The sequence below is a fragment of the Barbus barbus genome, assembly GCF_936440315.1.
Source record: "Barbus barbus genome assembly, chromosome: 16".
In the NCBI taxonomy this organism is placed as follows: Eukaryota; Metazoa; Chordata; class Actinopteri; order Cypriniformes; family Cyprinidae; genus Barbus; species Barbus barbus.
In genome coordinates this window covers 14,787,788-14,800,718 of record NC_136744.1, presented here as the reverse complement: position 1 = coordinate 14,800,718, position 12,931 = coordinate 14,787,788, and the positions used below count along the sequence as shown (strand labels likewise).

Sequence of the window (12,931 nt, the reverse complement as noted above, 5' to 3'; positions counted from 1 at the left end):
ACTGGGTTATTTGTATTTATACTTTGAAATGTTTTAAAATATTGACCAAAGAAAAAAATGTGATTTCACAAAACAACAAGATTATACTCGATGCTCATGTACTGTAAGTGGATAAAATGAGACCTTTTTCATTCAGTAATAAACTTTTTTTTTTTTTAGCTTTATTCAGTCACACAGTTTTGAAAACACAAGCATGCTAAATAAACTTATTTAAACAATACCTGATATGAATGTAATAGGCATAATTTCTACTATTTTTTTTTTTCTAGTGGGTACATAAGATATTAAAGAGACATATGTTTCAAATATTTACATTAGTAACAAATGAATATCTTCTAATTGTTTTAGTCCATGACACTTGGTGCTGATGTAAGAGAGGTCTCCAGCTGAAGAACTCAGCCAAAGAGATTTTTCCTAGTTGTCAGAACATCATTTCTCACAGAAGTCATTAGCAAGGTCATCCAGTGCATCGTTGAAACCTAATCAAACACGAAATATGAATGAATTATTATTATATTATGCATGGTGGATTTACATTATTGCTAGACCCATCAGGTTTTGACTTTGTGTGTGTGTGTGTATGTATTTGTTTATTACTCACTGCTGTCTGCACCACTGTTGTCTACTGCATTGCTGCCTCTAGCACCAAAGGCTCCTCCGCCGCTGTTTTCCCCTGGTCCCTCTGCTTTAAGGAGGCCACCAAAAAGTCCTCCTCCTGATTTTTCCTTTGGTTTCTTTTCCTTCTCCCCGCTACTTGGGAAAAGACCTCCCATGCCACCGGTCTTATCAGTTTGCTGTTTCTTTCCAGTAAGTGTTTCCTTCACTTTTCTTTTAGCTGCGGAAGCTAGGAAAATTTGAACAGCAACATTATAGACAGGTAACACATGGCAGTCTACTTTCACATGATACAGGTTCTCTTTCCCATCAGATTTGACCCAAAATAATGCTTCTTATAAACATTAAATAAAAAGACTATTGGGTAGCTTTACTGGCACTGCATTCATATGGAGTGGGGTGACTACTGGACTGACTGCATAAAAAAAAAATTCATCTAGCTCTTTCAAAGAGAATAAACAGGAGCAGGATTGAAACAAGTACCAATTTAAAAGCAATTAAAAAGGCAATATGAAAGGGATGGAAATTTGCCTAGTCCTGATTTTATGGAATAATTGATTTAAAGTAAATGTTAATCATTTAATTCAGTTAAATGAATCATGGTATCACTACATTAACTATTACATTTTTCAGTTAGGAGTTTCTGAAAATTAAAAAGATTAGAAATAAATTATTTATAAGTTGTTGTCGTCTTGCTTATTTTTTTTTTAATTATACCTAAAAGTTATGATTGTTTGTATACTTTGTCCATTATTTTGAGGTAAAATGCATAAAAATACTAAATATTTTTTGTAATCTTGGAAAAAAAATCTAATCTATATTTTTGTGCCCTAAAAATTAATATACAAGTTAAAAAATAGCTTATAAGTTTGATTATAATTGATTTATTATAATACTTAATAACTGGCTGGCTAAACGAGTGTCTCAGTATAAAAAGTCTTGCACAGAACAATTCTCACACATTAGAGACTCACCTGCTTTGTCCACAGCCTGGTTGACAAATGACTCTGCTGTTTTATTACCCAAAAGTCCTGAAAGGAAAGACATGTTTGTAGAGTCCTCGGTTGTTGATGTTTGCAAAAGCGTGTGTATGTGTCAGTGTTTTGAGACCGAAGATTCATGCAGTTTTATAGGCTGGTGCTCCATCAAAGTACGTCAGGGATATGTGTGCCTATTGGCTACTACAGCCTGGGTTGAGTAAAAAGATGTCAACAGAGAGAACGGCAAGCTTGCTAGACTGGGTTACCTGGTTGCCTGTATCATCATCAGTCAGGGTTTTGGCATAACTCATAATTTGTTAAATAAGAGCATATAGTTATTATATTTTATTTTTTAGGTTAAGTTAGGTAGTTTGAGGGTATACATGATTAATATTCCTTTTGATTCTTGTAGTAATTTTGATTCTTGTCCTATTTTATTTATTTTTTTCATTAAGGGGAAGGTGAGATAGTTTGGTGTTATACAGGGTTGATAGTCTTTTTGATCCTTGTCCTAATTTTATGGACATTTTCTAACATTTTATTTTACTTTTTTATATGTATTTATTTTATTTTTTATTTTTATCATTTAGGGGAAGCTGAGATATGAGGTATACAGGGTTAATAGTCCTTTTGATTCTTGTCTTTTGTTGTTTTGTTTTGTTTTTTGTTGTGTTGTGTTTTGTTTTGTTTTTATTTTGTGGAAGTTGAGGGTTTCAGGGATATGCAGTGTTTGATTCTTGTTCTAATTTTGTTTTGGACATTTCTAACATCAGTTGCATTGTTTATGTTTTGGTGTAAATGACTTTCCTCTGAGCAAGAGGAAAATGATGGGCTGATAGACTGCTATCATATGTCCTCCCATAGCTGGAATGTGGAAAAAGCTGAAGGACTGTGATTTCAAACAGGAATTTCACAGACTATGAAAACTTCATAATCATTGACATTCTGCCAGAGGCATAGTGCTTTGGGTTGGTATTGTAATGGCCGATTGGGATTTCAGGTCTTTGTCGATGAAATGCATATTTAATTTGATGTGCGGGTGTGCCAGGAACAGGGAGGGGAAGAGCAGGAGGGGTGTCCTGATCTCAAGGGTGTGTGTCTTGATGCTTTCAATGTTCTTAAATTAGTTTTCATAGTTTCACTGAATATTTAAAGGGAGTGCTTGCCCTGCCTCTTTCGTATAGCATGTAGTCTGTTATTGACGTAAACACAACCATATTTAGTACACAAATAGGCTACTTTGCAATGTTACTTGCTACTTTATACTTCAAATATTGTGCAAATAAGACTTGTTAGCTTTCTTAGTAATATTCTGTTCTAAAAGTAAGGATAAAAAATGAGAACAGATTTATTTTTCACAAAACTGAATTTATTACAGATTGTATATTGAAAAAATGTGCTTTTTTCAGACTTCATGGGAAACAATAAGTCAAGTACATGAATAGCATCAGTTAGTGTAGTCGTGAGGCAGCATGCATGGCTTCCACAAACAAATCATGTAACCAAGCAACTGCTCTGACGTCATTTGCAGATTTTGTGAGTGGTTTATAAAGGCTGCTATAGCAAACTACATATAAGAGCATTACTAAAACCCCATCACTCTATAACCACACTTTAAGATAATACTGAAATACCAATTTACCCAGCCATCTTCATGCTTTACAGACATCAGTTGCTGTGTTTGGACTGGAATGTTTTAAAAATCTTTTCTCGCACTGATTGTGTGAGAATCATCTAGCTTACCTCATTGCGTTGGGTGGAGGAAAACTGGTTTTAGGGCAGGTAAGCCAAGTTCACACTACAGGACTTTACACGTCGGCAGATCGCTGTGCCGTTCAGACTACATGACTTGATTGTCTGTCTTTTAGTCCTTGTGGTGTTCACACTACATGACTCTTATGTAAATTATCTGCAACCAGGGGTTACACACTACACCAGCTGACAACAACCCTGCCACCCAACTACTCGATTCGGTCCCTAAACCACGTTTTGTCATGAAAACACGCGAGAATTGACCGTTCGCAAAGAGCTTGATTGAGAGGTGATCTGACCAATCAGAACCGCTGCTATCCGCCATCTTGCCCGAGTCCGACAGCTGGCCAGTCTTCATAGAAATACGTGTTAAAACGGGGTGAAAAATATCGACTGAATTGCAACTTTTTCAATATAACTAAATATAAATATGTGCTGAGGGTTAAGCTGTGCTGTTGTTGGCTGCCATGGTAACGGCAATAAACTGAGGTATTTAAAAGTGCTTGTTTTGCTTACCAGAAAATCTGCTCATGCACTGTATGCTTGCAGCGCTAAAGTTAAATGCTGAGTGTTAAATAATAAAATAATATGTTAAAAAAGTGTGCTCCTATCATTCTGTGGACAAAATCCCGTGAACTTCGCCTCGAATGGGATGAGCTGTATATGCACATGTGCGCTCATCTGTTTCAATGCAGGTTAACCGCGAGCTTCATGTCATCTTCCACTCATTAAACTATGACAGGTCCTTTACTGCAAAAAGACGGTCACTGCGACATTGGCAAAGTGATGAAACTATGGCGCTATGTGCTTTTTAAAACAATTTTCACGTAATATTGTGGGCTCGGAAAATATGTAAATGCGCATGCCCAGTAGCCGCAGCTGTATCCCTTCTAGCCTTAACCACAAATCAGACAGAAGAGCAGATTAACTTCGGTGGACTTAAAATGGCGTGTTCCGCGGTTGAAATTAAACACCTTCTGATGTTTATTCATGTTCATTTCGTGCATTAAGTAAATATGAAAAGACGATCGGTTCACGTGTTTGAACTGAGGCAATACAGTGATCTGTCACTACACATTGAAGAGCCACAAAAAGGTATTTATTGTTTGAATTTCTTTAAAAATGACTCTATTTAAAAGCTGAGGGTCCTGAGAACTTGTTTCATATCAGCAGTAACCTGCTCTGTCTTCTCTGTCGGTGTGTGGTCAGTTTCCTCTTTGCTCTGAGATGTGTTTTTCACTGAGTGAGAGAGAGTGCAGCGTGAGTGTTTGCCGATCATGGCAACAGTAACTATTGGTGGTTAATAAAAAATATAGCAGCCAAAAGCCTGTGAAAGATGCTTATGTGCAAAAATATAAGTTGCTGCTGTTTTTCTTCCGGTGACCTCAACCCATGCCTTGTTCTTTCATTGGCTGTAGCTCGTCACTACACCTGACACCACGTGATGTCGAGTCGGCCGACCGGTCCAGATATTTGGCATGCTAGATATTTGTTTGGCGTCAGCGAGCGTCTTTGATGCATCGTTGTATAGTTCACACATAAAGATCGCGGAGCGCCGATCACCCGCAGATTTTCCCCCGATTACAGCCCGACCAGTCAGCGAGCTCATTAATTTGCAAATCGGGCTTAAATCGGTCTTAAAATCCTGTAGTGTGAACTAGCCTTAAGAAAGACAGACATTGCCTATATAAAAATGTCCATAGCACATGCATGTAATATTTGCACAAATTTGATGTCACACACTGCACAGTATATGTGAATATTGCATAGCTAAATAATAGTGTTGTTACATGAGCTTTTTTTCTTTTTCTTGTGAATAGGATAGGTGTACGTGAAGAAAAGTGGTAAACTGAGGTAAGTAGAAGTTGTTTGTGAGGACAAAGCAAGAGAGAGACGTGGGTGTCTTTTTTTTTTTTGTGTGTGTGTGAAGTTGGATATTATTTAGCGTCCATCAGAGGTTTAGTATGATAATATTCAGCCATGCTAATGAACTCTCTCTTCTTAAGCAAGAAGCATTCAGTGCGACATCACCCTGAAAACGAAACAGAAGGATGTTATGTTGGTTCGATGCACATACTGTGAAGATGATTCTTCAGAATTTGTAAAATAGCCTATCATTTTTTAAACAACTGGGAAACTTGCTACACGTGAAACACTGAGGTATGTTTTGAAGCACATGTGCTGTGTTGTAATGGGCTGTAGATTTAAACCTGTCTAAGACTGTAAACTACAAAAGCTACTAAATGTCACAGGACACTGAGATTTAACTGTCAAATGACTGCCCTGAATAAGTTCAGTAAAAGATCATTAAATAATGATGGAATTTTCTTCAGCGTTTAAAGAAAGTCGCCAATAAATGTTTTGATTTAAAAAGCTTTGCATTTTCAGTAATAATCACATGCACCGAGTCAGATATCTCTTACTAGTACTTAATCTGCTTAAATTTATTTGTGAAGAAAAACTTTCAGAGAATATAGGCCTACTATGACTTAAATTTAGGCAACATTAAGTAGACTAATACATTCCTTGAAAACAAGTGTCATTTTACACTACCTTACGACTTTATTTTTTTTAAAGGTTTGCTATTTTGCTGTAAACCCCATCTGAAGAAAAGCTCCCCGTCTGCTCTCTCACCTACTGCCCAGCGTCTGTAGGCTGCTCTCCAGCTCCCTCCTGCTTCGACAGCTCCCCCTGCAGGCAGAAACACATCAACACATCTCAGAAATGAACGGTTCTTTATTGCTGTTTATCATGTTTTCACCTCTTCAGGTATTTATTTACACAACAGAAAAACACTACTGTCATTTTTAAATGATGAAATACCTCTGTTTTGTTGTTATTGCTCTCTGGAAGATTTCAGACTCATGTGCATGAATTATTTTGTTGCTGCACATCGACTGATAATGGTCGCGTGGTTATGGCTTGTTTCTTCATGAGATTTTAAATGAATAAAAACAATTTTGTAACTCGAATGAAAGGAACTAGGATGCGTTTTAAAAATGCAGAGCAATATTTAGAAAGCAGAAATGAGTTATTTATGAAGAACATCACTCTTGCTGAGCACTGTGAGTCAAGTGCAGAGAAGACATTTTAACTGCAGGGCTTAGTTGCTCCTAAACTGAGTGTGAAAATATGGAAATAGATCTTGATAATTTGATGTATTGGTAATGGCTTTGAGGAAAATGCGATCTTTTATTGTATGCATGCATTTATTGAGTTCCTAAAAGCACCTCAGTGTTCTCCAGCTCATCCTGTCCATGTTAACCTTTTTAAAATACAATCGCGGTCCTGGACAGCGAGTGACCTTATATATGCAGGTAAAATCGGATTTTCTCCAATTATTATTATCACTTCATAGCTAGCGTCAGAGGATTTCTGCCTCCAGCTAAGCTCCGCCCACAGAAAACGTCACTATGTTTACTAACTTTAACTTTATGACCGAACAGTGCATTAAGCAATTTGCAGCTGTACTGAAATATGACCAAATAATAATACTGCGCAACTAAAGACACCAATGCAACTGACTTCCATATTTGGAGTTTTACATATACGTTTTAAAAAAAATTTTTCCAGTTAATTGACCTCATGCTAATTGAATCCTTACCGGTTTAACGAGGCCAGTGGATGCAACCACACTCTCCAGCCCCTCCACTGCCTTTTCTGACACCTGATTGGCTCCAGCCACGGTGGTCTCGCTCACAAGATTCGCCTGCTCAGTCGTTTTCTGGGCAGCTAGGACAGATGAAAATGTGTTCTTATATTTTGTTTTGAGACTTTCCGTAGATTAGGGTATTTATGAAAATGACATATTGAGTGTTGTTTAGTTAAGACCTGTTTTATCAATTCTTTTACCTGTGTTTACACTTGTCACAACACCTTCCTTTGTCTTTGCGCCTGTCAGAAAAATAAAAATAAAAGTTTATTGTGAAGTAATGTAGCTCAAAATAATTCACCCAAAAAAGGAAAAAAAAAACGTTATTTCTGTAATGTCATTCCAAACCTGTATGACTTTTACAGTGGAACACAAAAGAAGACCTTTTTTTTCTCCATACAGTGAAAGTCTTTGGGGTCCAAAACAACATGTACAACAAACACTGCCATTTCTTCAAAACCATCTTCTTTTCTGTTCTACAGAAGGAAGAAATGTATAGTTTTGGAATGAACAAATTATGTTAGTAATGAAAGAATCTCAGTCGAACTGTCCCTTTAAGCTCTCAGACATACATTCCTGTGAACAAATGCTTTTTCCACAAACTTGTACCTAATTTGATCTTATTTTTAGACATATGTCTGATCCTCGACTGATGCTTTCAGCGCTTGCTCCTGTTCTGTTCTGGGATCCATACACTTAGTCTCCTCTGGCAGTGCAGCTAAAGGTCCAGCTTTCTCTAGTACCCAGGAGACTCTACAAAATCATGGCAATTAAAATGCTCCTGATCCAAAGTCAGTGTACAGGCTGTTGATTGGCATCACTAAGTGCTATTAAGCATTACAGATCGAGAAACATCCTTTCTACTGAGATGCTTCCTGCATGTTAACAGTGGAAAAACCCACTTCGGCCACTGAAAGGCCCTGGCATCTCTAGTTCTGAATATGCGTTGCACGAATGGCCCGTAGAACAAGTGTAAGCTCTGTTTCTTTCCCAGAACCTTTGAGCCCACAGCAATGTGTCTGTGAAAGTTGCTCCTCCTTCCCAACATGCACACGCACAGCACAACAAATACACCCCTCAAGAGCGACGTGACATTGTCCTTGTTGTTCTGGACAAAGAGCTGATTTACTATCAAGACATGCACATTCTTCAGGGCTTAGCCTCTGCTTGCAACACAAACGCAAGCCTGAAATCCTATATTATTTATGTTATAATCAATAAAGATTGAGAATATTGTCGCCACCTGACCACTGCTGCAATATGATGTCACTTCCACAGCATCTCGGATTACGTGACGAAGCATAAAATGTCTCTACTGCTGCAGCTTGCTGCTACGATTAAGAGGAGGAGACTGCGTTATACCAAATATAGTTGAGCATAATTATAGAGGAAGATATTAGATATTATTTCTTTATCATGTAACACAAAGACGACACAGCACTTTTTCAGATAATAATGTTAATATATAATGATGATAATGCTAGCAGGATCTATATTTAAAAGTACAGATCAGAGATGCAGGGCAAAATTTAATCTTCATTTATATTCTATACATTAGTCTGAATGACATCACCTCTCTCTCTAGTCCAATCCCAAAGATTTAATTTCTGATCCGTATTAGACTTAATGGAATTAAGTCTTCAAAATAATTAAGCTGGGCTGTGCTCACACAGTTATATAATGTAACAGAAATTAAAGTGACAGGTTTATGTGAGCTCAGCCTGGTCTACAGTAGGGCTCCAAACGTCTGATACCACTAGTAAAAGTTCTTCTTTATTTTCATTTTTTTTAATTGTATCTATTATCATTTTAGTTATATTTTTGTTTCTTATGCATTATCATAATAATTTGAGTGAAAATGAACATGTATTTGACTTTTTGACAGCAGCACTCGAGCATCATGAGCTTCTCAAGTTTGTGTCAAACCTGATGAACATGTTCTCCAGCATGATTTGAGATGATACTAAGAGTATCTAAGATACTAAGCTCATCTGACTGTCTGTATAAAAAGCCACATGATTAATGTCACAAATCTACTTACTGTATAGCAGTGCAGAATCTCAAGTATTTTTTATTCATTCAACATTATAATGTTAGCTAAAACTAAAACAATAAAAAAAGTCATTACTTGAACATTAACCGAAATAACTAAATAAATAAATAAAATTTGAGAATAACTAAAAACTATAAAAGTATATTATCAAAAACTGCCATAGTATGTCAATGAACCTAAAGCAACACTGCCACAAAATACAACTTAATGAAACTAAATAGACAAAAACTAAAAGCTATATATAAAATCTAAAAACCATACAGTAATTAAACTATGTATATAATCAAATATAAATTATACTAAAATAACACTGGCATTAAATAAGATAATAAAAGATAGATTTGAGAATCTATCTATATTCAATCTGTATTATTAAGATGCATATGCAGGCATATAAATTATCTGTACTGTATATAACAGATGTCTATGTGTATACAGTAGTTGAGTCTCTAGGGTGGCAAGGGAGGTGTGTATGTGTTGGCAATTTGTCACAGTTCAGTGCAAAGTGACCTCGCTTTTCTTTGAGAGGCTTGAGATTTCTCTGATTAAAGTAGATCGTCTGTGTGGTGCAGAGGAAAGCTTTTACCTCCAGCTACAACACACACACTTCATCCTGGCTCATACACACTTCCTTCTCCTCCTCTCCAACATAATTCAAAGCTCCTTGAAATAGCAAGCACATTGTTCTTTCCCTTCTCTGATGTGGAGGACAGGTTATGCTCTTAAAAAAAACAAAAGCATACAGTGACAGGCTCCTGTGACTGGTGTGTGCACACTGAGAGCCATTATAATCATCAAAGATTGTGTACTGACCCGGGCAGACCCTGGTCTCTGTGGACCGGGATATGAAGTGGACCGGAAGGGAATGGAATTACAGTACAGTGTGCTCCTGTCGGCATAGTAGCATAACCAGGAAGATACACATAATGCTTGTGCCTAAAGTCATGTACAATATGCAGTGGTTTACAGTAACACCTTAATGTGCTGTAAAATGTTACCCATATAGCATGCCAGTATAATAAGCCCTACAATATGACAGTTACTTACAATGTAAATGTTCAGCATATTTAAGCATACTTATGTAATCAGACTGCAATATCATCATCATCAAGAGACAGTATGTTAACTACTGTATCTTTTAGTTTACACATTCTTTTAACACGCAAAATAAATGGAGTTCAATTAGGCTCTTCTCTTCATAACGTATCTGCCACTCATAGCTCATAGATTGATTGCATCCTGAAGTTATTGAAAACACAAAGTGCTTCCTTTCTTCTTCTTGTCCTGTCTTTCTTTATCTCTGTCTATCTCCCTTCTCATTCCCCACCCACTCCTGACAGTAGAAACGTGCTCAGAACAAATTAGCATGGTACTAGTAACCATGTTAAGTTCTAATAAGAAACTACAGGCAGGTGGATAATGCTGGTTTGTCTTTTGCTCACTTGTAGTGACGAAGCACAACAGTCACATGTAATAATGGGCTCATGTCCCACATTTATCTTCATTGCCCTGGATTTCATTTTCAGGACTCTTATCATCAGTGGCTAATAATTCAGTTGTCTAATACTGAAAGTGAAATATATATATAATATAATTTGATAAAAAAAATACATCATAAATTGTAAGCAAAAATGTACTACTTAGATTATGGTGAAGATGATAAAATTAATGTATCATAAAAAAGGAAACACTTCCTGACAGGTTTCTTTTCTTGAATATATTTGGTTAAGATATGAATGAATTTAATTGATTAAAATGCATTTTTGTATAGATTATTTGATATAGAGATAAATTATGTCAGTAAAATTGCCTTTAAATATGCTTTTATAATTTTACAATTGGTTGGTAAATTGGCATTGTTTTTTAAATATGAAAATGGAACACCATAACATTTTAACTAGTTTTATATATCCACTACACTTTACTGAAGAAAAAATAAAGAAATATATACAAAATATATTTTTAGATAGTACAAAAAGCACTTTAATTCTCTCACTTTTCTCTCCTCAGTTGAATTTGTACATACCTACATACATGACCCCCTCTTTGGTTTTGGCAGCTGCTTCCTCCACCCCGGCCTTAGTTTTCTCGGCAGCAGCCACCACTCCCTCCTTAGCCATGGAGAATCCCTTCTTGAACGCATCCATACTGAAGCTCAGAGCTGTATGTCCTTTAACTGGAAGTGGCTCTCGTCTTATAACCGGTGGATGGAGCTGTGTGTGCTCTGACTGCCAGTGTGGTAAGTGTGTTTGTCAGAGTGTGTGTGCAGCTCCTTTGAGAGTGGGTTGGGCACTCAGTGCTCAGACAGATTGGGAAACCCTTAACAAGAGGAGTAGTCAAGCGGATGGGGAGAAGAAGGCACGAAGAGACAGAGAGAGATGGGGGTATGATAACAAGTGGGTGAGAGGAATGACGAGAAATGGATTCCACAAGAAGAAAGCTTTTTCAGTTTAGCCTGTTTTCTCCAGCCACCTATAATAAATGAGATTCACATACTGGAAGATTAAATTGTTAATGCTCAAATCCAGCATCAGCGCACAGCTTCATAAATCTATTAAACAATCTCTTCCCTTAATCCTGCCATGGCGTATGCATGCAAGCCATAACACACACTTACATGATTGCCAAAACCAATGTCATAAACCGTCTACATCCCAACTATAGATTCCTACCCGTTTTATTTTAGTACTTTATATACTGTTATACTATTTATGTATTCATATTTTGAATTAGCTTTTATTTTTTGGTTTTCAGTTTTAATTTTAGTAAATTTAATAATTCAACTTAAACATTTATTTTAGCTAGGTGTCAAAAAATTCACATTTTCATTTAAGCTTAAGTTTATTTAGGCAAAATTTTTTGTTTATTTCAGTTTTTAACACTGATTCCTAGTCTATTTGAAGTCATAATTAAATTTAATTTAACATTAATATGTGGCTAGATTATGTGATTAATAATGCATATCAAACTGCGCAGGCTGCACTGACTTCCGCATCAGTGGCAACAGTCCTCAGCCTCATAGAGCCTGTCATATTCATAAAATAATCATTTCAGTCTGACATGAGTGTATAAATATATGTTTGCTGTAATTTAATATGGATCCTCTTTGTGTGGACCATCTCTGTGAAGCTGATGTGAAGCCTCTGATATGCAACAGTGAAGTTAAGCAAGAACCTCATAAACATAATTAGATTATTTTATGATTCATGCAGTACGTGAAAGACTAATCTCAATGAATAATCTTTCTCTTTGTATGTTATACAAGCAGTTCTATAAATAGCAAAAACTGTCTTGATAAGTGCTTAATAAAATCACACTGGGACACAGTACAGAAGGAAATTAGTTTTTTTATTGGCTAATCCAACATGAACAAGGCAAATTATGTATTGTCCTTTATATATTTAAATTAAATCCCTAGGGCAATCTGAGCCACTGCACTTCTCTGAACAGAAATAGCAATTGCGAGTTTATATTTCACAATTCAAAACTTCAACTTTGTATCTTCCTATAAACTCGCAATAAGATTGGATTGGCTTAGATTCCAGTCACAAGGAGAGATTTGATACAAATACCTCACTAGTTCATGAAAGTACAAATGCAGTGGTTTTGTCATCATTCATCCTGGCAGAAATACAGTAATTTATTCTCTCAGCTGTGCCTGATAGATACAAAACTGCTCCTGATATGTTGCAGGTGGATCTCTCTGAGCAGAAATCGCGTCTGGTCACCAGTAGCCATGTGACCTTATTATCCACCTCCATGATGATGCTCAGCCCAGGCTAACTAAATGACCACCTCTGTATGTCTAAATATAACTCCTTGCATTTCCCAGGACAGTGAGAGAATGTAATCTAATAGCGGCTGCTCAGAACTCAGCGC

At 36.5% G+C, this 12,931-nt stretch overlaps 2 protein-coding genes across 2 annotated transcripts; both read right to left on the bottom strand.

The window, feature by feature from the left end:
• Nucleotides 1-129: 129 nt before the first annotated feature.
• LOC306882718 (uncharacterized protein) lies at nucleotides 130-2,607 on the bottom strand. The gene is made up of 3 exons (XM_079437560.1): nucleotides 1,590-2,607; nucleotides 602-844; nucleotides 130-479 (listed from the first exon to the last, which is right to left on the bottom strand). Exons 1-3 carry the CDS (start codon nucleotides 1,660-1,662, stop codon nucleotides 430-432), a joined length of 366 nt encoding a protein of 121 aa, XP_079293686.1. The 5' UTR covers nucleotides 1,663-2,607; the 3' UTR covers nucleotides 130-429.
• Nucleotides 2,608-2,920: 313 nt separating this feature from the next.
• Nucleotides 2,921-11,549, bottom strand: LOC306882714 (uncharacterized protein). Its single transcript, XM_079437555.1, has 5 exons — nucleotides 11,079-11,549; nucleotides 7,200-7,241; nucleotides 6,952-7,079; nucleotides 5,982-6,038; nucleotides 2,921-5,379 (listed from the first exon to the last, which is right to left on the bottom strand). The coding sequence occupies exons 1-4, from the start codon at nucleotides 11,197-11,199 to the stop codon at nucleotides 5,982-5,984; spliced, it is 348 nt and encodes a 115-aa protein (XP_079293681.1). The 5' UTR covers nucleotides 11,200-11,549; the 3' UTR covers nucleotides 2,921-5,379.
• Nucleotides 11,550-12,931: the final 1,382 nt, after the last annotated feature.